We start from the raw sequence: 25862 nt of genomic DNA, 5'->3' as shown, positions 1-25862 counted from the left end.
TCATGGTCTCTGAGAATGACACTTGTAACCATGCTTCCAGTTTGGTGACCGCAGTAGCCTGAGAAAATGCTTCATCACTGCTCACAGCAACCAAACATGTAAACTGAAACCAACTATAAATACTAACGTGTTGCTTTTATGTAAGTGTCCAGAGTAGCATGTCTAAATCCTTTAAGTCAGTCCTTAAAGTCCTTAATAATGACAATTACCAAAGATGTATGACAGTAAAGGTTTAGAATCTCTCAGGAGAATAAAAGAATCAGCCTTTGGAACCGATTGAGGTTTGACCCAAGTAAGTCACCCCTAAATGCCAAAAAATGGTTCAAATAACTCATGTCTTTTTTTATCTTTTGGAAAAACCAAGAAGTCTTCAGTGCTTTTCAGAATAAGAAAGGGTTCATATGAGTTAAAGCAGGGTTAAGTTTAGGCAGCTAGAACTACTTGGTTAGGGAAAGGCTGTGGTCACGGTTAAAGGAAACCCGTGCTGATTGTTGGTTGGAGATGGGATGCAAACCACAGCATCCGACAATTTGTACACCCAACCTCCTCCCTGAGAGGTTTGGCAGCTTTTTAACAGCTTCATGCTACCCCCACCTTTGTTTCTGCGGAAGGACACTTTTATTATTATTTAGTTTAGTTAGTTGTTATTTGCACAACTACAAGAGGTACCTCGTCAGGAAAAAGCAAGAGGGATCATTTTAAACATTTGAACAAAGGACAGATGCTGCTGTTTCTGTGAGGAAAGTCTTGGAAAAAAGTCATCACACCCAAAACTTTTTGTTGTTGTATGCTGAATATAAATCAACTGACCTGACTTTTCAACTACAGTAGTGGCCTGAATATAGGACTACCCTGATTATATACACTCCCCCCTCAAGGGAGCTTGATCCCTTCTTAAACCGCTCCCAGACCCTAAGGAGGGGGCCAGTTTATTAGGGGTTGGCAATCGAATCATGTTGTGGTCCTGTAGTGTCAGAGAGAGCCAAAAGAAAGAAATGTTCAATAACAGATTCATAGGCTACAGAGCTCAACGAATTCAGGTGTTTTACCGACATGGGACCAGGTCCAACATGGAAACAGATCCAAAATGGAACCAGCTACTGGAACCCATCACTTGATACAATGATAATAATAATAAATAATAATAGTTCTTGTTTATAGCCCAGCTGTGTCTGAACAGAAGCACTCACATGAGGACTGACAGCCATATTTAGACTGTATTTAATCGTAGACAGACAGTCTCAGCCTCCACACTCCCCTGTTTTCCTTTTCCAGCAGCAGAAACCTACACATTTCTGCACCACAGGCCTCCAACAGCCTGACATCCACTGTCCTCGGGCACAGCCAGAGGCTTTTCTCAACACGCTCTGCCAGTGTCGGGTTTCACTTGCGGTAGCCAGAGTGATGAGATCAGTATCTCAGCACACAAATCAAAACCCTGTGGAGGTCAGTGGGTTTCTGTGCCGGGTCTGTCACTGCTCCAGTAGGGAGGAACAGCTGGTTTTTTTTGGGGGGGGGTCAGCAAAGGCGGGGTTTGAGGTTGATGAGGAGCCAAATGGGACTGTGGAAAAAAAGGAGAGCAAGGCCACACCTGTTGGAGTGACTTACAGTATGAAGAACAGCTTTGGAAACGTGCAGTGACTGAGCTCAAATTCTCCTCAGCATTAGGAAAGCAAATAGTGTGACAACTGCTGTTTTGAATTTTATCAGCTTTCTACAGATTGGTGTTCTCAGATTTTGATAATTCTGCAGGAAAGTGGTTATTTACCCCCCCGATGGACAGTTTTAGCATCTAGAGTCCTGCTACCTGACCCAAACCCAATGAGTCCAGAGAAAGTATTAGGTTTCAGTCAGCCTTGGGACCTTTGTTGCATTTGGGTATTTTCATGCTTGTCATGGTTTGCGAGTACAAACACAACGTCCAGTGTGAAGAGGGAAAGAGACAGACAGTGGTCATTTTGTTCTGTTAGCTTGGCATGCTTGTGGTCAGTAATGGATGATAAAAAGGTCAGGTCCATTTTTCAAATTTGGCAGTATCAGGCGGGTTCAGCTGAATCTGGTTCTTGGTCTTAGACATGTATAGAATAATTGACAGGTCTGTCTTAGCATGATGTTTCAGTTCAGGGATCGCTCTGTTGCATGTTTAGCCCAGCATGACTGGAATCAGGGGGAAACTAAATATCTCACCTTCCAGCAGCTTAAAGGTGCTATATGCACGTTTTTGCTTTTGCTACATAGCTAACATTAGCATTAGCAGCAATTTACTAACCACTCTAAAAGAAACCTTGCAAGTTCAACATCAAACTTCATTCCTTTACTCACCAAGAGTTGTCTGAACACCAATGTTTTGCTTCTAGTTCTATCACTTCTTTTATTCTGCTGAAGCTAGCATGCTAACCAGCTAGCCTCAGCCTGGACTAGCCTGTCTCATTACTTTCCGATAGTAACTCACTGTAGCATCCAAACTGCCCTGAAGAAGTACCACTGCTCAATGGACATATTCTAACCTCTTTTCTTATAAGCACAATGAGGGCTGAAGCTCGACCGTCGCCTCCTCCCGCTCCCTGCAAGAAACCACGTTTGGCAGCAGAGAAAATTTACAAATAGCCCCTTTAAATACATGTCGTACATGAGTTTGTTTCTGCTTTACTCGCTACATATGTACACTGCAGTGAGGAAATATATGTGCTTTGGATCTTCTGAAGGAACAGAGCTACATTTAATACTTATATACTCCATTTCACTGACACAGACAAAATTAATGCAAATGTCTCTAATGCATTGTCTCTCTTTTATGTGCAACAACACACACCACACACCCACGTGCTTGCAGGACTAACTGTTAATTACTGCACACTATTATTGTGCAGTTTAAATACAGTACATATTTAGAGTGTGGTCTGTCTCTATTCTCAGTCTTTATCTCTTATTTTTGTCTGTCTGATGCACTCACCTTGTGTGTACAAACCAGATCACCAGCACTATTACATAACAACAAAAATTATGTAATCTGCATAAATCAAGATCATCTCTCAAAAAAAAAAAACCCTAAACTTCCTCTGCCATGTTTTTGAAGAGGACCGCTCTGTGTGCAGATAACAGGACGCTGACAGTTTGAAGCGATACATTAGGTCGTTCTTGCCAAAGTGGAGCCGACAGTCACCAAGTTGGCCTATATGCACAAGCCAGCCCTGCTTATCAGTCACATTACCAGCATTCAAAGGCCGTCCACAAATAGCTGTTTGGCAAATATCATTCTGCATCTGCCTTTTAAAGCCTTCAAGTTGGGTTCAAACAAAGTGCATCCACTGATACATTCATAATAGAAATATCCTCACAAGCAGGAATATTAACCGAGCTCTCCAAGTCCCATGGGCCTTTGACAGTGACGTAGGAGGAGACAGCGTGAAGCTCTTTGTGTGCACACTACAGAGGCCGAGCCATGTGCCGGGCCAGCTTGTGTTCTGCAGGAGCAGTGGGGGTCGCTGCGGCCGGGGCTGAGATCCCCGAGGGCCGAGAGGAAGCAGCGAAACTTCACAGTGGATCATCTTCAGCTGACTGTGCAGCAGCCGCACACATCCTCATCCCCGGCTGTCAGCAGAGCGACCGGGTGTAGGAACCTGAAGTCCGGGCTGTGAAATGATCAATAACGAACCTGCTGTCGTTGTGGTCACGTTGCTTTGATTTAAATTTCTCTGGGGAGATGTTTGAGAGGAACAAATATCTTCACAAGAACTATGACGAGAGACAAATTCACAGTTTGCAGGTTCTGCTGTTTTTAAGATGTTGTAGTTGTGAACCTGGTCTTTGTGTGGTTGGAGTCATTACCGCATCTCAAACTCCGCCGTGGATATGCAACATGACTGACGATTAATCTCACACTGAGCAAACAGCCAAAGAGCAGCACCAGTCTTTTGACTCCTTCAGTCAGAGATATTGTGATTTCAAATAGATATTAGTGGGACATTTGTTTGCCTGGAGAAACACAGCTGCTCTTGTTTGGCAGTACTTTGCCTCAGTGTTAAGCTTCTCTGTAAGAAATAGTTTTCTGTATATGAGACATAATCATTTTTCATTCACAGTTAAGACCACACAGATGTATTTATTGGAGAAAATAAAGTGATGTGAGATTAAATGAGAGAAGAGATTAATTGAATTTACAAAGATCTTTATTATGCACTGCCAAAGATCAATGAAAAAAGATAAGTAGGAGAAAATTGAGAAGTAGTATTGTTAGTGAAAGTAACATTGAAAGTAATATAAAGAGCAATATTGCACATGACAGTGAACAGGATGATACATTAACTGTAATATAAAACCTGTGAACAAGTCAAGTTCATAGATTTGGAGAAAAAAGCTTTGTCTTTGATGAACCTGACACATATAATAATACAGAAATGTGGTGTTTGTGTCTTTCAGAATAAGAAAAGTCCCGTTCCCTGTGAAGGTTTGTCGTTCAGCCGTGCAGCTTCACATGAGAGGAAAACCCAAAAGCGTCACGGTGGAAACCAAACCGGGTCAGACGAACGCAGATTTCAAGAAGAGTCGAGACGGTTTTGTCCTGCTGGTCCCCAGCAACTGAGTGAGTCCATCCCAACTGAAACCACCGACAGATGGACCTCACAGACCTGGACCTGGATACCAGCTGGAGCTCTGGGAACGTGTTTCCTCGATGGTGTCATGTATCCTTATCAATGAGGTTCATGTAAACAACAGACAAGGATGTAAATCTGCGTTTACTTGGAAGGATTTTTTTTATTATTTATTTTTTATTGTACTTTCACCAGGGTTTTAAAGTATTAACCGGGAGCAGAGTTGCTGGCAGAATCTGCTTTCTTAATCCTGAGCTGCAGGAGGACAGTGTTCACCGGACGAAAGAGCTGAATAGTATTGGAGGCAAATTTGGAGGTTTTCATGTCAGTGTAAAGACTCAGGACTCAGCTGTAATACATACGGTATATGTATTGTACTGCCTTTGCTGTATTTTTTAATGTTTTGCTGTTGTAAAATAGTTGAAGTTATTTTTACAGAGAAGAATGAACGAAAACATAAATTAATGCACTTTTTTATTGACAAATTGTAATCGCAATGCATAAATACAATCAAGACAAAACATTTCACAAATATTTTTGGATATGCATAGAATTGTTGCAAAAACCAAACTATTTTTCATGTCTTGTCTCACACTGATGCCTAGAAAAGGCACGACTGTGACCGATTATTCCATGTCAGAAGTAATAAAAAGGAGAAAGAAAAACAAGACAGTGGAGGAAAATAAATTATTCAAGGTTTACTTAAGCGAGTTTTCTGTGTGTTAATTTCTCCCATGAACAGACAGAAGAAATACTTTACTTTAAAAGTGTTTGGGGCTTTGGGAGAGGACTGAAGACTTTAAAATGTGAATGAAAGAGATCAGGAGTGTTGCAGTGTTCATGTGTAGTTGAGAGGATTTCCTGCACAAATACAGTCAATTTACAGTAACTGTTTAAATTCTGAGTGGTTGTATGGATGCTCCTCCGCCCTGCAGGAAGGGACACACTTGAAGACGTCCAGTCCAAACTGTCCTCAGAGCAGCAGCGATCAAACACGCCGTCCAGAGAAAACTGGACTCGCTCACGCAAGAGCTATTTCCTCTCTCGTCCCTTTGGTGTTCCCTGGTTCAGATCGACTGGGCAGATAAACACACGGATGATACAGACGTAATTTTACAGGATTTCCGAGGACTGAGGGTCAAAACGTCTCGCTGTCATTTGGAGAAGATAACGTGCAAAAAAATGTTGCAGCTGCAGTCAAACAGAATGTCAAAGGAATAAAGCTGTCATTTAGTTACCTGGAGAATAAAAAATGATGTAGACAGTTACAAGACAGGAACTAACGATACAAATGTCCCTGAATAAACTCTGAATTTATCATCTCATTAGAAACAGCTAAGTGCTGTTCGCTGGTTTGCTTCCTGAGTGTTGGCAAGAGCAATTTCTGTAGCTTATGTTAGCAAACTTCAGCTAACGACTGTTGGGTAACGATTATTACTTGTTTCTACTTTTACAGGAGTTGAGCATTTTAGCTTAATTCCAAACAAATTTGCATGTAAGTGTCACTTGCCACAGCGACCACAAAGATGTGGCACACAAATTATGATCAGGTGCATCCTCACTGCATTAATGTTGTCTGAGATGTGTCTAGGTCTTGACTGGGGCTCCACCTGTGACAAATTGAACTGATTGGACAGAGTAACCAGGGAAGACCAAGACCAGGTGATCATGACCCCAGCGGTCACTCTAACAGAGCCTCAGGAGAACCTGTTGTAAGGACGATTATCTGAGCTACAGAAGTCTGGTAAGTTCACATCAGATGTTTTTTTTTTGTCTTAAAATACAGATGATAATATTCACTATTATGTTTAAATGGAGTTTTAAATATGCAGCAGTTGCTGCCAATATCCAGCGACATAGATAGATATTTTATCTCATTTAACAGTTTAGTCTGAGAGTTTAATTCTGTCGCTCGCTGCCAGTTTTCATCCCGTCTCTCTCCACAGTGACCTGACGACCTGTCCTCACTGTGTCCTGACAGACTCCCTGCTGTGAGTCCCCTAAAATCCCACTGCTCTGTAATACTCTATAAATGTATGTGTGCTGGTGTTTATATCTGATGAGTGGGTTTTGCATAATGCGGAAACAGAACGTCCTGTACTGTGTCTGTATAATTTACACCACACTCAGCAAAATCTTCAGCATTAATTTAAATCTGTACAGATCAACACTGAGCTGTGTTTATGTACAGAACTCTCACACCTATGTGAGTCGATTTAACACGTGTGAACAGGTCTGCACTTCCTCAATCAACACTCCTCATCTTAAAATAACTGTGACTGCAAAAACAAATGTACATGTCATTAGAACACGGTCTGTGAATATCAGGCAAATGTGGATATTCATCTGTCTGTGTGCTTCCATGTATTTTTAGAGGTGTTATGATCACATAATGCTCTCGAAGGCAAGGTGTCATTGGGCGACTGCAGGAATAATGTGGCGTTAAACTGCAGCGAGAACACTTAACCATGAATTAACTGACTTCAAAAACCCCAGCCAGAGCAAAGGTTTAAATTGAAGCCGATGTAAACTCATCTTTTTTCCTTTGAAGTGGTCACAGTGCGACGAGCGTAACGGTCCCCTGGAGTTGTCGTGTGTGTGTGTCATCCAGATCGGAGGCCTGAGACAGCACTTATCAGATAATTATGAAGCCGTCCTGACATCCCGTCTCAGGCTGTTTGACACCAGTTCACACCTTGACGACTGCAGCAGGACCTGAATGATCAGCAAGGTGACAGCAAGGTGTGAACGACCCAGAGGAAACGTTAAAGATTCCTGGAGAGACTTTGGACTTCTAGATGCTCTGAGGCAACAAACTCACTCTGTCATGCCAGAAGAATAAACTCGACGAACTGCAACTGCATTTTTATCAGTAGGTGACAATACTGAGGGGAGCTAGAAACAAAAAGAACCAAGTTTATTGATGATTAAGAGCAGGAAATACAAGTTCTTCATGTGCAGCCTTGATTGCTCCAGACAGCTGCAGTTTCTATCATGAGGAGATTCTGGCCAATGTTGACATTTTGATAAAAACTGAAAAGTTTCTCTTTTGCATTTCAAAAAAGTTTAGTACACATTTAGTTCATCAGATAATCTTCACAAATGAACACCACTGTTATGAAGTGTGTGTATGTTTGAAGCCTAAATACAATCACCAGAAGTAAAAAGCTAATGTTCGGCTATAAATCAACTACACCATGGTCACATGACGTCAATGTATCTGCCACTAAGTCTCCAATTTGTAATTTCATTTAGCTCTGAGCTGATGGTTTGAAAGAGCATTAAAAGAAGCACAACAAGGTTGTAAAGGTGAACCGGTGAGGAGATCTTATTTCAGGCATTTAACCAAAAAACCCATTGACTTTGAGGCAAGGCTAACAGTAGTGCTAAAATGCAAACTAATTTCTGCTGCTTTAAGACTCATCCCCTGCACCACTCTGCTGGCGACCATCAGGGTGGCTGTTTTCAAAAGGTCACACCTGGTTTCACAAGTTTGTGTCTTCAGGCCCTGAAAAGACTGTTGTAGTGTGCAATGAAAGACCAAACTGCAGCAAAGTGACTGCACATGGTGAAAACAGCTTTTACAGCTGAGGTGCATAAATATTATTGACCTCATCAGTGTTTTTTTTCTTTAACGAAAGCTTTACAGAACCTCCTCATTTTTCTGTACCAGTCCACTTTCATAGCTGAAGGCTCTGGTCGTGCATGTTGTTGTTTTCCCACGCTTAGCATCACGAGTGTGAGGTTGCCCCCAAATAACAGCCTCTTAAGCCAAATGCAGATGCACCATTTTAAACCTCCTCTGTGCAGCCACTGACCTGAAATGATAGAATGATAATACACAACAGCAGAATTATGTTAATTTCTAAAACCACACCTGCCCCTGTGTGTTTGCTTTTTCATGCCTGTGTACAGTGTGCACAGCCTTACCCACAATGCTTTCTGCCTTCAGGTTCTATTAACTAGGTGACCTAGCCAGCAGCTGTGCAGCAACACATCTATTTTCCAGCACTTTTTGTTTTTTGTCCGTGTGCCTAGTTATTTTGAGATCTCATTCGTCAGAGTAAAGTGCAAGTTAACGTCTGACAGAAATAACCACCCTCCGTACGTCTCAGCCCTTTTGCTCCTTTGCCCTATTTTGACAACAAATTGTGTTTAGTGACAAAATAAAGTTAATTTAAAGTCTGATTCGGTCACATCTCTCCGGCACAATTGAGTTAGTTTCTCACATAATAAGAAAATTCAAATGCTCGCTACAGCTGCAGCAGAGGGAACTCGTGCTCAAGCAAATGACAGAGATTTGTTTATTGAAATGCCACAAACAACGTCTCAGCCTGAGCCTCAGACTGATGTCTGTTACTGAGGCTCAGCTGAAGGCCTCTGGATCCTCTGTGCTAATCTGCAGAGAACTGGGAGCCACAGCTCTTCTCCCAGTTACAGCCCCAACCAATCAGACGACTCGCTGATCCCGTATGTCAGCCCCATCATATTCAATCAGAAACAAAGATTATAACATATACGCTGAGTGTGTTTGTGCGTAATCCTTTAATCATCTGATGTAAAACCCGTGATTTATAAATGAAGTGTGATAGCGGCCTTTGAAAGTGCAAATTGAAGCAGATCCGCTGATTATTAAGAGTGATTTGTGTGTGCGTTTCCTAAACAGATGAACAGTTAATCATCAGATCAAAACGAGGACATTTTGATCCACCCAAAGCAGAATCTTTTTCACAGACAGAAGATTTATTCACCATGATTTTCTCTTTTTTTCCCCATCCACACAACTGCTACAGTTATTTCCCTGATTGTTTCCTCATCACAGTCGCTGCCGCTGCTCCTGCTGCTGCCAGGCTTTGCCTCCACATAATTTTTCCCAGTCGTTTTCCTCTCTGACAGCTCTAATCACATCCCTCCTCACTGTGAATGAAAAGGGACACTTGCATTTGCTGCCTGACAAACAGACATAAACACAATATCGCAAATCAATCAAGTGGGCTTCATCCAAGGTTTGTTTTTGGGGATTATGATGAAGTTTCTTCTCGCAGCGCTGCACAAACAAGGATTCTTCTACTTCTAATCTAATTTATCAGGACTGGCAATTGTTGATGCAATCACTTAAAGCGCCGTGCAATTCCATTACAAAAAGACTGGCACCTGGTCCGTCTCTCTTTAGAGATTAGCAGCCCTGCAGCGAAGGATTTGGTAATGAGTTGGAGAGGATTTACCAGTGGGAATATAATATGTGCCCCAGAGCTGCTGCTGTGTTTTTTCTCCCCCTCTCTAAATCCTCTCAGGGGCAGATCATGGCCACTGGTTTGGTGAGCGCTGCAGGTTTTCCAGCATCTCTCTCCATCATCAAGCCCGAGGGGGAGGTCACATGCTGGAGATTACAGTAACATGAGGTGTGTGTGTGTGTGTGTGTGTGGGGGAGAGAGAGATTGGTTTTTGCTTTGGCTCGCCCTGAATCAACATGCCATCAGTCCAAATGCTTACTAATGAGGAAATGTTTGAGTAACTAGAGCGCTCAAATTTGAATTTTTGCACTGATGCCAGCGTGTGACACCACTTTACAGCAAGTGGAGTGATGCATATTTTAAATTGTGTGGTTTGTTTTCAGACGATTTATTTAAAGGTTTTATGTGTAACATTCAGTAAACACTTCTTGTTGTTGTTGACACCGGTGGCTGTGGAGTGAGCTGCAGCCAGGACCCTGTCGCTTGCACTGGTTGCACACCTGGGCAGAGGCGTAACGAGTCAGCACAGAGCCCCAACAGAGGGGTGCAGGGATGATGTATTTCTGTAGTCCAACCCAGACGTTAGCATCACCTTGATTCCCTCGACAAAACGCCAACAAGTTTTTTTCCATTGGTTTTCCACTGTTCTGATGTTTGAAGCCTAAATACAATCATCAGAAGTACAAAGCTAATGTTAGGCTATAAACCAACAACACCACGGTCACATGACGTCAACATCTCCACCACTAAGCTTCTAATTTGTCATTTAATTTAGCTCTGACCTCTTCTTAGAAAGTTAGTGATGGTTTGAAAGAGCGTGAGTAGAAACACAACGAGGCTGTAAAGGTGGACTGGTGAGTAGAGTGAGTGAGTGAGTAGTTAGCAACCGACTTTTTTAAGACACGCAAAAGCTTAAAAAAAGTGACGTTATGAAGCTTTAATGAGACCTCTGATTGCTCTTCACAGAATCGTCTGGAGTCCCCTCTGGCATCGTCCTTCACCCACTACTTATGGGTGCATGGCTGATTGAACCATCTGTTCGCTCAGTCAGGATGTGCCAGAGACCGACTGCTCTCCAAGGTCCGTACATGATCTGTAGATCCACAGGCTGCCTGATCAAGATCCTAAGCCAGCTGCGGCACAGGATCTTTATTTCTCCTGTTAGGGTGAAGGGGAATCTTTTATTCTTAACTTTGATGCTTCAGACTGTGCCAGACTCTTAGATTAACTACTTATATTTATATTTCAAATATAATGTAGGTCACAGTGGTGGTTACATTAGTTTGTGAGCTGACTTAAAGCTCCTCTTTGCATTTGGCAAAGATAATAGTGGCAGATTTACCACTGAAATTAAATTTATTTCCACTGAGAGTATGAAGAGCCTTCTTATTTCTATCCAGCAACTTTTGACTTTAGCTCTGAGTTGATTGAAAACATTATTTTAAAACTGTTATCTTGTAAAGGGGTTTTAAATATGCACTTGATGGCATGATATTGTGATGAAAGACTGAGGCTAAAGCTGCCTGTCCAGGCGAGCAGCATCTTCACCAGTTGACCCGAGTAGAAAACATGGAGATAAAGAAACAGGATTGTTCTTGTGTTGCAGTGCAGAGCTTGTAGAGCTAAACAGATCAGAGTCTCTCGTCATGATCCTGTTTGCTATCGGAGCCGACAGACGTCTGTCGAAGCAACACTACACAGTAACGTCCTGGGACTCGATGAAGCTGCTTTATTCTCTAAACAGTGGAAATGTCCATATATGTAAATAAGCTATCGTGACCCTGTTTTTGCTTTGTTTTCTAAATATGATCAGTATAAACTGATATAACCCAAAGTAGTTAGCTCAAAATGTAGGTTGGACTTTGAGATAATAGATTACTACTGTAGGTGGTATTTTGACTTGACTTGGACTTGAGCACTGACTGCCTCCGGACTCAGAAGATGGACACAAGGACTCAGACTTTTTTGGTAGTTTTTGTTTGTTTGTTTGTTTGTGTGTGTGTGTGTGGTCCCCAGCCTTCATACGGAGTCACATGCACACTGTCAGCAACAGTTAGCGCTAAGACTCAACCTTGAGACTCAGACTCAACTTGAACTCTTCTTTGGTGACTTAGACTCGAACCCTGGGGACTTGAGGCTTGACTCAGACTTCAGGTTTAGTTTCTCGACTTCAACACTGGTGTTGAAAACCCTACTTCCTGTTCAGTCCCAGGGAGGCGGGACTTAGCTCCTCAACCTATTGTGCCACACCTGAACTGATTAGAGGCCTGGACCAGGGCCTGCACACTCTCTCCCTTTGTTTGCTGCATCATGTTGGTTTGCATGTGATGTTTCCTGAAGTTCACTGTGCATCGGACTCATTATTTGAGTAAGTGACTGATATTTATTACAGTTATCACTGTTTATTTGTTCAATATCGACAGAGGCGTTTGATTAGAGTTACTAGAGCACACCTGTTTACTGATGATAGTTTCCATTTGTGTTTAACTGTTGAACAGCTCTCCTCTGGTCTTCATGCTTTTTTTCTCAGTCATCCAGGTCATGGTAGTCTTCAGTGCTGGAGTTGAAGGCAGCTGGACTTCTTTTAGATTAGGTCTTTTAGGTTTTAGGTTATAGGTCTTTTAAACTCAAAAGAAGTCCAGTTACCTTCAACTCCAGCACTTAAGACTATTGTGCCAGTGCAGAAGCTTGTCGTGTTTTGGGTTTAGAAAGATGACAAACGTCTCCTAAAATCTTTTTATATTATCAGTCCCATGCACACAGCTTCAAGAAACACAAAGCTTGACAGATCTGCTTTGCCTGGTCTGATTTTTGGACGGTTAGCTGGACAATCTCTGTTAAAGGTCATGCTTGTGCTGCCAAATATTCAAAGTTATTTTTTGAAATAGGTTTTTAAAATTTAAAGCTGACATAAGCAGTAATTTGTGAGCTTGAACTAGAAAAGTGTTGCTATTTTTAAGCATCAGCTTGAATTGATAATGTCTCTGGATACCCTCTATAGGCAGCATTGACAGAGGAGTTTTTGGAGCATGCTGGATCCCAGAGGGCTGATAAAAGCCAGTGAACAGCAGCCGAGGCTTTCAGAAAGCCACTGGGAAAACACAGGACCACTATAGAAGTGTGACACTGGGAGGCAGAGAGCTGGGTGATTTGTGTCCTCAGAGGATGGGAGAAAGCTGGAGAGGACTCAGTCAGGCTGTGGCAGCCATCTGCAGCGAATCCTCTTCATCTCAATTCATCTGTTTCCCTCTATCTCTGTCTCTTTATTTTTAAATCGAAGCATCCTGGCCTCACCTCCATCACCTCTCTGCCCTCTGAGATGTCCCCAGGCCGCTGACCTCAGCTCCGACCAGCGGCATATGGTTTTCCCCCTGCTGCCCTCTCAGCTCCAGCATTGTGAACAGATTATAAATGGCATTTAAATAATCATTTTCCAATACCATCAGAGGGAGAGACCAGACACATCACGCCTCAACAAGTAAGCTGCTTTGGCTGAAAAGTCATTTTTGAGTCTTAGTTTTATGGCAGACATCTGCTACACGATGGAGGCTAAATGTGTATGTTAAAAATGAAAAACGCTGAGCTTCTATTGTAGGTTTATTGTTGTTTTCTACTGACCTGTGCTCTGCAGAACATTAGCAGCAGTGTCTATGTGAATATTACAGGTTTTCCTGTTTATTTGCTGATACAAACCCCCCTCATGTGCAGTAACTGTGAAGCTACAGTTAGCAGCTAGTTATCTTAGCATAGCATAAAGGCAAGAAACAAGGTGAAACCTGGCTCTGTCCAAAGGTAACAAAATCTGCCTCCTACCACCTCTGAAGCTCTTTAAATAACAAGCCACATCTCATTTGTATAATTTGTATGGAAACTGAACTGTAAAAGCCACAGTATGATTTTTACAAGGGGTCACATGGAGTAGATATCAGGTAAAGAGAGGAGATTTCACAGGTTGTGGTCAAGAAATAGCCTCACACCCCATGAAACTACAACTTGCTGTTTTTGCTTTTCTTTTCATGTTTGGATTAAACAACAAGATTTCAGTGAGCTTTAGAGGTGGACTGTGTTAACTGTGGACAGAGCCAGGCTAGCTGTTTCCCTTTGTTTCCAGTCTTTGTGCTAAGCTAAGCTAAGCAGCTACTGGCTGAACTTTGTTTATTCAACTCTCTGTAACAAAGTGAATAAGCAAGAAAAGAAACAGTGCCTCTGAACTTCACTAATATTAATCTGTATTTTGACTCTTATCCAGTAGTAAAGTTTGGTATCCAACACAGTCCATCACAGGTAACTGGTTCTAAGTCTCAGTCTCAGTTGAAAATGAGCTCCTTTTGATTGTTGAAATGCATTAACTGAGCTACACCTCTGAGAATTTCACTGTGAGATTGACCCACAATTGAAACACAGCGGTGTGTGTGTGTATAAATATGAACAGATCAGTGATAACACACTGACAGAGGAAGGCAGCCTGAGGCAGACGCTCTGCTGACCACCGCTACTAAACCTGCTCATAAAACCTGCTTTCCTCTCGTCGTTTCTCAGTTTAAACTCATGCACGCTCTCAGAATAAAGCTCTCTGAACTCTGCAGCAACGACTTCTGCTCTTTCATGTTTCTAGGCCTCACACTTTTTCACATTGTTCAGGGTGGAGACTGTTGCTGAGCAGAGGCTGCATCACAGCGTTTCCACCTGTGGTTGTGGCAGAGAGGGTGGTGATTGACTGCAGAGACATACTCAGATGGGGCGCAGCCCCCGCTGCCAGGAAGCCGAAAGGCCATCTGCAGCGCAGAGCTATTGTATAGCTGCACGTTAAGCTTTTTTATGTCCCACATGAATTTACAGCCAGCTTGAGTTAGCTGGATCGCAGGCAGAGAGTTTATCACATGTGATGTGGAGGGAACAAAGGCAGTTTTGGTTAAGTGTGTGAGCCTTGCAGATGCAACAGTGTGAAAAGCTGCATGTGTATGAAAAGAGAGAAACAGTGGGTTTGGATTTCAGCTCAATACTTTATTAAATAATCAACGTAGTAAACATCATCATCATGAAAAAGGAAACAAACAAAACAAACATGAATAAATGAAACAGTCACATTTATTTTTCTTCAAGTTTTCCCCATCAACAGTATTTTACTTTTAGAGCTACACACTCATTTTAGCGGCTTTACAAAAGTCACTCAGGGTGATGTGCTGCTTCATTTTGGTGTGACACTTGGCTGAGGAAGGTAACCATGGAAACTCGGGGGATGGACACTAGACAGTTATATATTTATCTGTGTATTAACATCTGTCTGGTGTTGACACAACACAGGCGAGGTGTTGTGATGGATGTGAAGTCGTGAAATGTGAAAAAGCTTTGGGAAAGAAGCACCAGAGGCGAAGCTGTAGTCGGTGAGGACGCAGGCTGAGCTGGAGCTGCCTGCGACAAACGCTACATGTACAATGGCCGCCTTTGTGTCGCCAGCTGGTGCATTGAAGAAAAAAGCTATTGATAGCCTCTAACTTGATCATTTCTATACGTGTACTGTAACTCTGTGTGAATCTGAGGGGGCAGTGAGATTCTTGTCGCAGTCAATGACACTTTCTGTTTCGACTTTAGCGACAAAAAACAGGCCGAGCCCCGGGTTCAAAAACATCCAACTGACCACATGTAACTTAGCGAAGTGACAAATAAAGTCAGGCACGAAACAGCTGAGTTAAAAATAAACGATGTTACGTTATTATTCTGTAATAACTCATATGAATTCACATGCTTTGCTATTTCAGGACCAAGCTTGAGAAAATGAGTCGATTTTTTTTTCTCTTGTCTATTGTTTCTAAACATGAACAGACCATAATGATGATAGTTACACCTGCAGTCATAAGAGACTTTAATACTGTTGACATCATGTTTCCTACGAAGAAACACTCCAATGAGATCCAGTTTTAAGTTACCAAAGAAATAATCTTTCATTTAAAACATCACATATAAAAATCAAACATAAGCAGAGGTAAAAAACAAAAACAAAAACAAAAAACAAACAAAGAGAAACATTTCTAAACTACCTGGCTGGCATGCATGCTACTACACAGCAAGACAATTTCTTTATGTTCATTTTTTTCATTCTTAACAGCTCTTTGTTACACACCCACATATTTACATCATCAATCTAAGAGGTGTGCAATTGAAGTTTCACACCGACCTACAGCAGCATACTGAAATAACTTAACACAACTCATAGAGCTGTGGCGACTTAAAGGATAAGTTTAGTGATATATTTTCCTTTACTGTCAACAGAGCCCATGAAAATATGAAAACAACTAACAAAACAATAAATTTATCTACTAACAAGTAGTGTCTGAGCAGCAAAAGCCTGACGTATCTTATTTGTTTGTGTCTTAGAGCTAAATTTTTGTCCCGGTGCACAGAATGTGTATCCATCCGCAGCTGAAAGTAGTCCCCAACAGATGCAGCATTTACTGCTATTTTAGTAACGTCTGCTGAAAAAGTATAGTGCCCAGCTTTTTTTAGGAAAGTACTTTGGGAACAAATCTGAAAGCACTAAAATACAGTCTAATGCATGAGACTTGTTGACAGTAGGAGAAGTGTAGAATAGCACCAAGCTTATCCTTGAAATCTTTATCACATTGTTCACACAAATGTCTCCAAAACAGAGCCAGAAACAGAGTCTAAGGCCCGATCTGAAAGATTCTGTAAAGCAGAGTTGCCAAAGTCCCAGATGAAGGTCCCATCCACAGAGTAAGGTCCACGTTAAATATCTGGCTTCTGTTTTTCCTACGTTTACAAGACCCATAAATTATCCACACAGGTGATATCACAGGCGTCGCGTGTCATGTGTCGCCGTCAGTGGTGTGTAAGAGCTCGGGGCAATCATCGTGCCGAGACGTTTGATTGGATGAAGAGAATTAGAGCTCCAGCCGAGATGCGAGTTAATTGGCTTTGAAGCCGCTCCACGAAACGACGGGAGGAACAGCTGCGTTTAATGCAAGAGGGGACAGTTTTTCGTCAAAACCAAATGACGTCACGTTAGGCAAATTGCGTTAAAGCTCATTTGGGCTCAAATAAACGTGGTTCCTCTGTGTCTGTGCCGCTGATGAGCGTGAAGAATGTGAGCAAGAGTCGTTTTTCATTAAAGGAGAGGAACATTTTTCCTCATTTGTCACTGATGTCAGGACACGAGTTACTATTAGCATCACTTCAACGCTCTGTAGTGTGTCTTCTGATTTAATTAACAGTACAGGTCTACAGGAGACGGATGGTGGAAGCAGATGTTGCCCTTAACTTTGACCCACATTCACACACAAACACAACTGACCCGATGCCAACAAACAGCCCCATTCTGCCCTTCCTCGTCCTGACAATGGCTGGCGGGTGTGGGGTGTCAAATCTAATGAAACAGGCAGGGAACAACAGCTGAGTGTGTGTGGAAGTGGAGTTGGGGTGGGGTGAGGAGGGGGTTGAGTCAAGACACAAGTGTCGTTGTTAAATCCAGGGCCAGGACAGAGAGAGACAGAGCTGCAGTGACCGCAACAACAAGCCCAAAATGGCTGCCAGTCACAGCTCCAGACAAGAGAGACGGCAGCAGTGTTTCGCGTCTCGACTTCTCCGAGCGTGAATCACTGCCCCGTCGCTCCTCTCTGGTTCACTGGTGCCGAGATCCCTCAGGTGGGCAACGGAGGCAGGCTTGACGCCAGTAGGCCCGGGTGAGCTGGAACAGGGCAGCAGAGATCTGAGCTCTCTGGTTCTCTGAGGCCTCGGGTTTGTCAGAGCAGGATTTGAAGGCTGAGCCGGAGGCAAAAAAAAAAAAAAAAACTGTACGGGGAAGTGTGACACCAAATCTCATCGGATTCTGAACCGTTTACTTATTTCCTCATGTTTTCATCCCTCTCTCTCTATTTGATTGGGTGGGAGGATTAGGACTGGATTACCCAAGGAGAGTATGTGCACCAGTGTGTGTTTGTATGCACATGTGTGTGAAGGTCAGATCTTAGGGGATGCTTGTTTATCATGTGACCTTGCTGGATGACTATACACTGCAGCGTCACAGCAAAGTGTACAAGAGCAGCTGCCACATGGAGGAGTCGGACGCCCGGACACAATGAGATTAAAGCTTTGCCACATGCTATTGTGGGCAGTGTGTGGATGTGGGTGTTAAGCATCCACATTTACGAGCATGAAACAGATTCCTGAACCAACAGAGCCTGAGCCTCTGGTTTCCAAACTAGGGGTTGTGACCTTAAAAAGGGTGGAGATAAATTCGGGAGGGAAATTGTCTAATTTTTGCAACTTGTCGCTCATTTTAAGGGTTTTTACAAGAACAAAAGATTGAGGGCTGTTGTCCTTCCCTGCATTTATATCGAACTTCCAAAAAAAGTCTGTGAACGAATGTTTGGTTTAAAAACTGAAATAAAATGATAGAAAATGCAAAAATCCAGATGAAAATCTAAATCCAAACATATAATTTGCAGCAGATACCCTCTGTAGTTTAACTGTTTATTTCCCTTTTATGTACTGAAAGCTATTCTGATGCATAATGAGCAGCTAATTTGTGCTTTTCTGCTATTTTTATATCCACTTTCTGCAACTGGAAGTGTTTGCTGAGCAGTCAGCACTGAAATGTGAACTGTAAACTTCAGTGATCAGTGACCTCTTGCAGCAGGAAAACTTTTTAGATGGCTAAGGACGTAAGCTGGAAATATGTTTAATATAATCTGCATTTAAAAGGAATCCATTTATTTTCCAGAGAACGATGAACCTCAGGCTCATCTGTGACCCACCTCTGATATGCACAAACACGTATAAAGACACATGGGGAATAGAGACTTAAAGCCACTGAAGCACAAATGCCAATGGTTCATTCAAGGGACTAATTTAACAAGAGACAAGAGCCAAGCGAGAGACGATGGAGAGAGAGAGAGTGAACACAACTCCCTGTCCCCGAAAAGCTTCTTGATGGCAGATGAGGATGCGCAGGTGACTGATGAGAAAGTGGGACAAACTCAGAAGCAACAACGATAACAAACCCCTTCAACCACAACGCAGCTCATCTGTCATTCCTGCCTGGATCGCTCTCGGAGAGCTTTACTCGCCTCCACCTCGGACCCTCAGACCCTGAACTGCACACAAGCGGCACCACAGGGGTATTTAAATGTGTGTGTGTGTGCACATGTGTGTGTTTACAGTCCAGCCCGGTCCAGCCTGACCTGGATTAGCCACTGAGGCTCTGCAGGGCTGCCGAGTGGACAAGAGGGTGGTGGTTGTGGTGGAGGGGGGAGGGGCCGCAGTAATCTGCTAATCTCATTAATACCACGGCTGTGGGTGCCCTGTCAACAAGACGCAGGGAACAAAGGATGGGGTAAACAGCTGATGACCCTGGCTGCCGTCCACTGCACATTGCCTACGCACACATAAACACACACACACACACACACACACACACACACACACGAGGCTGCACACAGTTAAATCCATATTCTGGTTCCACCAGGAAACTCTCCTCAGATTAGATCAGACATAAACACAGAGGAAGTCCAGTCCAGTGGCAGGTTTTGAGCGAGTAAAGATAAAAAAACAGCCGACCGTCACCTCAGGCCAGACAACCCTCAAAAGGCTCCACACAACACCGCCTGTTCCTTTTGCTTTACTGATTACACAGCGCACAGCAGGACCAGCGGGACCTTACATGGACCTCTCAGCTGTTCCCATCAGTCTGAGTCACTTTTCACTGCTGGCACTCGGGGCTTAACCAGCGGTGGATGACAAGATGTCTCCTTGTATTGTCCTGGAAAATAACTTGGCCTAGTTGGATTATTTTGTTCACTAATGAAAATGTTGCTTGAATCCATTTAGATGTTTTGAATACAACCAGAGAAAAATCCTTGACTGATGGGGGGTTTTGGTGACGTCTTCCTGTCCTGTCCGGTTCGTACAGGGTAAGCGAGGACGCCTGGCTGTGCAGATCCAGAGCAGCTGGGACAGGTGGACCAAATGGTTCCTCAAGTCATGTAAACTCAGGTGTATATTCCAGCAGGGAGGAAAAAGCAAATGTTTATGTGCCAATTATCAGAGATAGTCTTCGAGGGGGGAAGGTTTTACTTCTGTGGACGGAAGAGAGATGGTGTGGATACATGAGTCTAACATAGGCCTTCATTGCTTCTGCAGAGCAGCAGAAGCAGAACAAAGAGGAGGGGGGATTTGTTTGAGACAAGTTTGTGTGTCTGTGTGCAAGTAGATGTGTGTGTGAGCGTACAGAAAGGCATGCGGTCAGCAAGGACGGGTGCTCGGAGGTCATCTCACCGATCCAGCACCCGACTGTAGTCCTGAGGGCCACAGCCGCCTTCGCTCTTCAGTTCAGGCGAATACTTGTGTGAAAAAGTGCGGGTCTGCGTTAATGCGCAGCATCTTGGAGCTGGTGGCGTCGATGATGGCGAGGCAGCGGTCCCAGAAGGCCTCCTTACCCGCCTCCACCAGGAAGGGCTTGAGCGGGTACGAGATCTCGTTGCCCATGTAGGAGTAGGACAGGTAGAGGCAGGTGAGCAGGATGGCCTGCAGCTCGTGCTCCTGACGCCACCAGGTCGCCGTCCACCACGTCCCGGCACAGCATGTAGACGAAGACCACGTTGGCCGGCGTGACGAAGGCCTGGTCCTGCCAACCCTGCAGCAGCAGCGAGCGGTCCACGGCCCGCAGCCAGAGGACTGGGTCAGCCGGGGACAGGTGCTTCAGGCGGTAGCAGCGACAGCACAGGAACTCCCCCAGGCAGCGCAGGAGCTCGCTGGTGGAGGCCTGGACGATGACCCTCTTTGGGGACGAGGTCACCGTGCCCTGGGGGACTTTCTTGACGGAGGAGAGCTGCTGGGATTTGCTGTAGCCGTATCCGTGCCCCTGTCCCATCCCCAGCCCGTAGCCGAGCCCCAGACCCAGTCCCGCCGGGCCCTCGTAGCTGGACAGGTTGGCGCACGACAGCGACTTCTTCACATTCTCGCGGTTGAGGTGCAGCAGAGGGTCCTTTTGGTAGATGTTGATGTTGTTGTTGTTGTTGAGCGGGTCCCCGAGGGCCACCGGGCCACCGCCTCCGCCACCACCACCAGAGCCTTTCTTAGAGTTGCCCTTCTTCTTCGTGGATGCCACCAGTCGCTTCCACGTGAGCGCAGGGAGGAAGATGGACTGGCCCCTCTTCAGCCCGCGGTCTTTCTGGCTGTTGAGAGAGCGGCTGCTCAGGCTCGGGTAGTGGCTGAGCGAGCCCGGCCGGTTGTCATAGTAGCTTGATTTGCGCGAGCCGGGCGACAGCGATAGTACAGTGCCCATGGTGAGTCAGAGCTCTGGAGACTAGACTGCCTCGACTGATGTTGTGAAGAGGAGGGGAGGGGAGGGGAGGACAGGGTGGTGTTTATTTTTCTCTTTTATTTCTTGATATCCAGAGGATGTGAACTCTCAGCATGAAGAAGGGAGCGGTGCAGACATGTCAAGGTGAACTGAGTGGGTTTAATGGCAGAGACATTTCCTGCAACGTCAAAACACAGAGGAAGAGATCATTGTAACTGATACAGTGATATAAACATAAGAAATTGCATCTAATCCCACTTGGAGTTGACATTAACCTCTTTAACCTCATTCCCTCTCCAGTCATTATCTCTCTCCTGATACTTTATCTTCAATTTTAAGATGCAAAAGTCTCAAAAAAAAACCCAAAATATCAGGCTGATTTTTGGGTAAATGTGATTAAAATTCTGCACAAAACATCCAGAATATCTGCAGCTTAAAACATGCAGCCTTGATCGTGAATATCTCACACTGTCAACTTCATTAAGCTTCAATGACGAGCTGGAACAAGCTGATACATATTATATACATGTACCCAAACAGCCAAACAGAGTGGATGAATACATTTTGTTCCCAACATCAAGAGGGGAAGTACGCCGGTTTTAAAGGGTTAATCAACAATCTGATTAATCTGTGAGCTTCTGTTCTGTGAAGCCGGTGATGATTCCTGGATTTTAAACTATTAAAAGCGGCCCCTGGCTTTCTCTGAATGACCTAATGCACGAGCCAAGATGGTGCGCACAAATATTACCTGATTAGAAATTCACACATCTCAGTTCCCCTTTTAGTTCAGAGAGATTAAACAACTGTAGCATCACAAAAAGACATGAATTTGCTCCTCCAGCTCTGCTCTGAAGCTCACCTGTGTGCACGAGATGTCCGCAGGTACGAGGCGACTATTGTGCTATTCTTTTGCCGCAGTCCTCGCTGGTGCAAAGACAACACAGGAGCGCAACAAATGCACCGGTTCCTGCAGCCACAGCCGACAGCGAGCGGTGCGGGGATCTGTCTGCAGATTTCAGAGACAGAAAGTGACTCTTGCAGAGGCTCTGACCCACTCTTCAGAAACGCCGAGTCTGGAACAGCGCGTCGGTCCTCGCCAGGCGCGGTGCAGGTGTCATCCTCCTTCGCTGCACCTCAGACCCGGGCGCGAGCGATGAGTGACTTTACTGTGGTTAACTGTCTTTTCATTTGCGTCTCCATGTCTGGGATCAGGGGGGGGAACCAAACGCAACTTCTCACAACGCCTGAGTCCTTTCAATGCATTCCATGTCTTCACCTGACACGGATCCGTGCGTAAAGTGTCTCCTCCTCTGACCCGGAGCCGTTAACCTCCGCGCGCTGAGAGCCTCAGTCGCCCACTGACCGGTGATCGGTCCTCGGCAGTCGGACCTCTGAACGGGCTCCCACACGTTAAATGCTGAGCAGCCAGTGAGCGCACAGAGCGCCTCATCACACCGCCTCCCACCGACACTGACTCCTCCTAACGGCGCTCAGCTGCACACACACACACACACACACACACACACACTTCAGTAAACAAAAGCCAAGGGTTGCACTTAGTAGTAGTCATTGAAAAAATAATACGTTAAAAAATAGCAATAAAAATGATAAAGATAAAAATAGAAAAAAAGAATAAAATAATATAAGATTAAATTTAATTCAGTTAAGGGGAGAATTTTAAAATAGAATAAAATGAAAGTTTTTTCTGTAAGGACCTGACAGGAGATGATGAACATGGAGAAAATGATGATGATCATGTGATATGATAGAAAGCCCCAGAAGCTAAAAAGTGAACCGTGTGGTCAGGTTGTACTCAGCTGCTGTCCCTAAGGTCACTGATAAAATCTGAACCTCTATATAAGAGAAAAAAAATATAAAACTGTATTAGATAAATAACAATAAAACTGGAAAGGAACAGCAACAAACAACAGTGTTAGTTACAGTACTAGTACCAGTGGTAGTACTCACAGTAGCAGTAGTAGAACTGCAGTGGCAGCAGTAGTACTAGTTGTTTAATAGGTCAAATTTGCACAGATCTTTCTGTCAGCTCTGCATCAGTTGCACTTTACCTGCACAACAATGGAGTTGTCTAATAAACGCTCTCAGCTCCATAAACTGCAAATGGTGCAGAAATGTATGTGGGTCAATAAAGCTGTGATGATGTGAAAGAAGTTTTACAATAGTCCCTCAGAAGCCTGAAAATATATACGTCAAACACAGGGGGGTAAAATTATTGGTTTATATTGATTTATAGGAACATTAATGTTGGATTAAACATCCTCACTACAGCTCAGACCAAGTGCTTGTATATCTCCCTGAAATCTTTGCTGTTTTAAACTATTTTTTACATTTTGCACTAAAGTTAACGCCATGTTTTGCTGCTACTGGAGCCTTTTTGTAATAATAATCCTTATGTATCATCTCCTCTCTGATTGTATGTTCATCCACTGACTTGCCCTCTCCAGGACGAATTAAGATTTTTCTAATATTCAAAATGAAATATCATCAGATCATGATGAAATGACAGTGAGTAGCCCACACCTGGGGAGGAGGTTTACTGTGGGTTAGACTGAGTAAGCCTCGCTCACGTGGCCGACATTAAGGTCTGATTATGCAACTGTCTCCATGAGTCCATCCTGTATTGTGGGTCATGGAGCTGCCTGAGCTGTCGAGTATAAGAGGATCAGATACATTCGTTTGAAAGGATGTCTGCTAAAATATCAATGAAAACATCACTGCTTCTGTTGCAGCTTTGGTTCCGTTGCCATCACTTATTGTGATAGTTCAATTTACTGATGAGGACAGTGTCTTATTAATACATGGCTGTGTCTTGCACAGTTTCTGTTCTTGCTCTGTGTAACTTGGTAACAGTACAATCTCCCTCTAACTGAATGATAGTCAGCAGGTTAAACTGCTGGAATCAGGTCCAGCAAGTTTAAGAGTAAATCTGAACTGTAGATCAGTTAAAAAGACTGAGACGTCATTAAAAACCAGCGTTCGTCTCTGACATCCAGCCGGGAAACTTTGAAAATATCAAGAATTTTAAATGGAGTTTAGTGTGTTTGTTACAGCGACAGCACTTCCTGCTCTAGAAGCCAGGGATCATGGGTAATATACACCATTCGGTCATGTTTTAGTCCGGAGCTCTGAACAAGTGATTGATTAGAAATTTGTTGTTATTGTTGCTGTAATTACTAGAAACTGCTTCAATTCTTGGATTCTCCTGCCAAAGACTCCAAAGTCTTCCATCGCTCTTTGACATTAATGGACTGCTAAAGACTTTTCTGGGAAGACAGAAGATAATGTTGCTTCCCAAAGATTCCCTGGAGGCAGGAAATCGTCAGAGGCAAGGGAACAAACAAAATAAACAAATGATAATTGGCAGATGAGATAAGAAGTGTAGTAGTGTGCAGAAGATCCTTAACAGCACCCTCATCGCTGTCAATTCAAAATAATTAAATTCCAGTCGAATGCAGGCTGCAAACAGTCTGACTTACACTGAGTTGACTAATACTTAACCTTCGATCTGGTTTTCTCTTGTCTTCTAAGAAGCAGGTTAATCAGAGAAGTCTTTTCTTTGGCCTGTCCAAAAATAAATAACGCCAGTAAAATTAGCTCTAAAGGTGTAAACAGCCGTGCTAGCTTGTAAAGCTGCACAAATACATTAGAAGGACAGCCCTCCCTAACACTGTATGCTATATATCTGTTTGTAGCTGCACATTTCTGCTTTCACGAGCCTTTTGGAGAAGAAAATACCCTAACAAATCAAGAAATCAGACCATGTTGATGCCTTCAAACCTGTCATATAGTGTAAATGTGACTCTATAAGTGAGTCTTCTTCCCCCTGGTTCAACACAAATCTCCCATCAAGGACAAAAGAGAAGAAAGACATTATTAAACTGTAAAGATTTATTAGCTGTTCTCTTCCAAAGCTACAAAATAGGACGACCATAACAAAGCACCTCTGAAGAGTTTGTTTATTGGAAGCTTTTTGGTCAAAGCCACTCATCTGATTGATCATGAATCACTTTATAACCTTGGAGAATGTGTCTAAAAGCTTGTTTGGCAGCTTCTCAAACAAGCTGTCAAACCAGCAGCTGTCCACAGCTTTTATCACTGAGTCATCCTCCAGAAGAGAGAAACCTTAATTTAATGTCCTCAGAAAGACCAGAACTCCCCTACTGTGCCTTCAGAACAGCTCTTTTTAAATCCACATCCAACCCACACACAGGACAACACAACCATACCACTCTCATATCAGCAGCCAGTTAGCTTAGCTTAGCATACAGAACAGAAACAACTAGCCTAGCACTGTTTTTACTCTTGTTTTTCTAAAACAAAATAGTTATGATGTGCTAATTAGCATGCTTTAGAGGTTTTGTTACTGTTGGACAGAAGCCAAGACAGCAGTCTTCCTTTGTTTCCAGCCATTGCGCTAAGCTAAGCTAAGCTACACTGTCCTGTAGCTTCATACCTTTTGTACACACATGAGAGTGGTATCAATCTACTCATCTTACTCTCAACAAGAATGCTAACAAGTGCATTTCTCAAAATGTTGAGAGATAACCAAATGAAATAAATAATGATGTTAGTGTAACAACAATGCTTTGGCATCGTGGTCACAGTAAAAATCGGCTAATTGAGTTAATTTTTTGTAGTTAAAAGGATGTGAGGGATTTCTCAAATCTTCTCACCAAGAGACAGTAGAGGGTGGATTTG

General features: G+C 43.5%; 2 protein-coding genes across 2 annotated transcripts in view; one reads left to right on the top strand and one right to left on the bottom strand.

Moving 5' to 3' along the window:
- myo1g (myosin IG) overlaps nucleotides 1-5298 on the top strand; it is a 45169-nt gene extending 39871 nt beyond the window's left edge. Inside the window, 1 exon segment of the mRNA XM_018699997.2 lies at nucleotides 4420-5298. Within this exon segment, the coding sequence (XP_018555513.1) occupies nucleotides 4420-4582 (163 nt within the window). The 3' untranslated portion in view covers nucleotides 4583-5298.
- A 9511-nt stretch (nucleotides 5299-14809) lies between these two features.
- On the bottom strand, nucleotides 14810-22684 carry si:dkeyp-92c9.2 (uncharacterized protein LOC571482 homolog). Its single transcript, XM_051068223.1, is given in 4 exon segments — nucleotides 14810-20172; nucleotides 20174-20380; nucleotides 20382-21321; nucleotides 22003-22684. Coding segments are annotated over 3 exon segments (1011 nt in total). The 5' UTR covers nucleotides 21126-21321; nucleotides 22003-22684; the 3' UTR covers nucleotides 14810-20112.
- Nucleotides 22685-25862: the final 3178 nt, after the last annotated feature.

This window comes from Lates calcarifer, linkage group LG3, assembly GCF_001640805.2.
Source record: "Lates calcarifer isolate ASB-BC8 linkage group LG3, TLL_Latcal_v3, whole genome shotgun sequence".
In the NCBI taxonomy this organism is placed as follows: domain Eukaryota; kingdom Metazoa; phylum Chordata; class Actinopteri; family Centropomidae; genus Lates; species Lates calcarifer.
The sequence above is the reverse complement of the archived record's forward strand: the minus strand, read 5'-3'. Positions and strand labels throughout refer to the sequence as shown.